The 3,866-nt window shown below is 43.8% G+C and overlaps 1 protein-coding gene across 1 annotated transcript; it reads right to left on the bottom strand.

Moving 5' to 3' along the window:
- Positions 1-2,109: 2,109 nt before the first annotated feature.
- Positions 2,110-3,027, bottom strand: LOC149434378 (olfactory receptor 5AP2-like). Its single transcript, XM_089663750.1, has one exon. It carries the CDS (start codon positions 3,025-3,027, stop codon positions 2,110-2,112), a length of 918 nt encoding a protein of 305 aa, XP_089519876.1.
- Between the last annotated feature and the right edge of the window lie 839 nt (positions 3,028-3,866).

Here is a 3,866-nt window from a genome sequence, read left to right as displayed (position 1 = left end):
GTCTTTTTTCCAACAGTGGGACTTTGCGGGGGCTTCTTGCAGATAGCTTGGCTTCACATAGGCGTCTTCTAATTGTAACAGTCCTCACAGGGAACTTCACACCTTCTTTCATCTTCCTGGAGCTGATTGTTGGCTGAGTCCGCCCCATTTTGGCTATTCTTCTATCCATTCCAATGGTAGTTTTTCGCTTTCTTCCGCGTCTTTCAGGTTTTGGTTGCCATTTTAAAGCATTTGCGATCATTTTAGCTGAGCAGCCGATCATTTTCTGCACTTCTTTATATGTTTTCCCCTCTCCAATCAACTTTTTAATCAAAGCACACTGTTCTTCTGAACAATGTCTGGAACGACCCATTTTCCTCAGAATTTCAGAGAAATGCACTGTAACCAGCATGTCCAACATTTGCTGCTTTCCTTCCTTAAATAAGGGCAATAATTGCCACCTGTTTTTCAAAGAATGAATGACCTCACTAATAGAACTCCACACTGCTATTATTTTGAACACGCCCCTTTCAATGAGCGATTCAATGACACAGAATCAGCAGCATGCATGTCATGACTGTTGGGTCTGTTGGATTTCTATGACTCTACTACACCTGCTAGGAAATTATTTGCCATGTAGAAATATCATTTCTACCAAAAACAGTGATTGATCCGGTTAGTGATGTCTGACTGCTATTATTTTGAACACAGCTGTACTTTTAGGGACAAATTTTTGTCCGCACATTTACTAGTTTTTTTTTCTTTTATTTGGGGCCTTTTGGGGGTTTTTTGTAGCACAGACCCCTGACTGCTACTGCTATTTGTCCCAGGTTCTATTCCTGATTGGGTGCACAACAATCAGGCACACAGCAGTTTCTCTGTCTCTCCACTTAATAACCAGGCAGAGTTTCTTTTGTGGGTTTATTGGTTGAAGAACTTGGATGGTGAATGGGATGAGCCTTGGGATACTCCAGAACTAGTGCAACATGAACTGTGCACACTAGTAAAACTAAGGTCTTCAAAGTAGGCCTGTAATAAAGGAGGATATGGACATACAGCTACAGGAGTACAGGGCAGCACAGTGGCTAAATGGTTAGCACTTCCGCCTTGCAGTACTAGGGTCATTGGTTCGAATCCCAGCCACGGCACCACCTGCCTGGAGTTTGCATGTTCTCCCTGTGCCTGGGACCTTACATTGTACGCCCCTTGAGGGTTAGGTACTGATGTGAATGTACTATATATATATGTAAACTGCTGCACTATATAAACACCTGAAATAATAATAATAGGAGTAGCCCATACTGGTAACAGCCCTGATCAAGCAACATTGAAATATTCTCTAACAAAAGACGAAAATCAGCAACAGCTTCTCCAGGATCTCTCTCAGGCCTTTATTCACTGTGTCCCTGTATACATGGACGCCTCTTTCCTGTATCAGCCAGACCCTGTACTATGAGCCTCCCAGCCAGATCCTCAGCAGACTTTACTCCAGACTGTTCTCCCCTGCTTGGAACCAACTCTCCCTGAGCTGGGACTGTGTTGAACCATTTGCAGGCTCCACTGAATGGACCAGGAGGGCAGACAGACCCTCCCGGCCTGGTCTCTCTCCACCAGGCAAAGGACCCTGCTGTTCTAGGCCCCATACTATTTATGCACACCTTAGCCCCTTGTTGGTCACCCTCCCAACCAGGAATTGGCGGAAGCAGCATAAATATTCAGGCTGCCCATTTCTCCATGCCTATGTTCCAGAACCACCCACAGAGTTCTGAAATGCAGGGAGGAGCAATCAAACGTGCAACCTTTGAAACCCAGAACATCCAGAAGTAATCAATCTGCTCCTCAGGCTACAGAGGAGCCCAAACTAAATTTGCCTACAGCTACTAGCACCTAGGTAGGAGGGTGCTACGTTTATTTAAAGTACACCATTTTGCTGGGGTGATAACAGTACAGCGGGTAGTTGTTGCTGACAATCCTTTCCAGAGCTGCCTTTTTTCTTAGCATCTCACTTCATCCTTTGGCTGCGGGTGGCTGCGGGAGTGGGAACAGCTGCGATTCCTACAACCACCCGCAGTAGTTTGAACCTAGATTGAGCTCAGGAGTCACAGTTCTTGTGTCCTGAAACAATATATATTATTTAAAACATTTCAAAGAACTCTTTAACGCTTCTTTGACCTCAGCATTCCTAATGCTGTATATCAGAGGATTTAACATAGGTATACCTATACTGTAGAAGACAGAAGCCACCCAGTCCTGATGTAAAGTGCTAGAGGATGGACGAAAATACACAAAGAAGACAGTTATATAGAAGACACTGACAGCAGTTATATGAGAAGTACACGTATTAAAAGCCTTGTATCTACCACGGGCTGATTGTATATTCAGAATGGCCCTGACAATATTGGTGTATGACACAAAGATGAGTATGATACTGCTTACGCTGACCAAACTACCTAAAATAATCAAAGCAATAAAGTTCTTGGATGTATCAGAACAGGATAGCTTGTAGAGTGGTGGAAGGTCACAGAAGAAATGATCAATAATGTTGGATCCGCAAAAATTCAGACGGAATGCGGCCACCGTGTGCACAAAAGAATTGCAAAAGCCTCCAAAATAGGCAGCAATCAACATCTGGAGACACAAAACACTGCTCATGTGAGCCTGGTATAGCAATGGACTACAAATGGCCACATAGCGATCGTAGGCCATGACTCCTAGAAGAAGACTTTCTGTACTTCCGAAGGACCCGAAAAAGAAAAACTGCATGGCACAGCCAGCAAAAGAGATGGCTTTGGTTTCACTTAGAAGGTCCGTCAACATTTTAGGCAGGACCACTGAGGAACATGAAAAGTCCACAAAGGAAAGATTGCTCAAAAACAAGTACATTGGCTTGTGAAGGCGTTTGTTTGCTATGTTTAGGAACATAAAGCCAACATTACCAACTACGGTTGTGATATAAACATGCAGAAATAGGACGAACAAAGGAATTTTCAGTTTGGCATTGTCAGTGAGCCCAGTGAGTATAAATTCTGTTACAGAAGTCCTATTCATCTCCAATAAATGTAAATGTTCTCCATCTGTTTAATAAGCAAGATAAATGTTGTGAATACCTGACCAAAGGGATATTCTGGTAAAAGATGCTTATTCCAATTCTACAGTGCTTTGTATTATTCATATCACCCCACAAGCACCTACAGTCTAATGACCCTACCCCAGTCTTCTATATTAATAAAACCAGTTAGTCTAGTTTATAGATTGAAGCCAATGAGCCTCTATTGGTTGTGTCCATGGGGTAACTCCATTTCCTTAACAGAGATTATATATTCAAGTTGATAGACGTATGATCAAACTACAGTGCCTCTTTGTATGCCGTCACTTCATCTAAAACAGTAGGGTATTTGATTTGGTCTGGTGTTATTAACCATTTGGATGTAAGCAGGGGTGGACTGACAACTCATGGGGCCCCCGGGCAATAGGGGATCATGGGGCCCTTGTGTCCTTGTCCAAACTCAAAAAAGCCTATGAAAAAGGTACCAGGGGCATCTCATGGGGCCCCTTACTGATTCCGTCACGTCATCTAAAACAGTATGGTATTTGATTTGGTCTGGTGTTATTAACCATTTGGATGTAAGCAGGGGCAGACTGACAACTCATGGGGCCCCCGGGCAGTAGGGGATCATGGGGCCTCTGTGTCCTTGCCCAAACTCAAAAAAGCCTATGAAAAAGGTATCAGGGGCATCTCATGACCCGGGACCTCGGGCAGCGCCCGAGTTTCCAAATGGTCAGTCCGCCCCTGGATGTAAGGTAAATAAATGAAATCGTATCCAGTTATATTGTTGTGCGCAGTACATTCCACCCCAATAGGCATTAACCTCCCTAGCGGTCTGATT

The sequence above is a fragment of the Staurois parvus genome, unplaced genomic scaffold (assembly GCF_062004578.1).
Source record: "Staurois parvus isolate SC_StPar_1 unplaced genomic scaffold, SC_StPar_1.0 ptg001760l, whole genome shotgun sequence".
Classification (NCBI taxonomy): domain Eukaryota; kingdom Metazoa; phylum Chordata; class Amphibia; order Anura; family Ranidae; genus Staurois; species Staurois parvus.
Note: the sequence above shows the minus strand (reverse complement) of the source record. Positions and strands in the feature narration are given on the sequence as shown.

Excerpts from the sequence above, each read along its gene's own strand:
- LOC149434378 (XM_089663750.1), bottom strand. The coding sequence starts at position 3,027 with ATGAATAGGACTTCTGTAACAGAATTTATACTCACTGGGCTCACTGAC.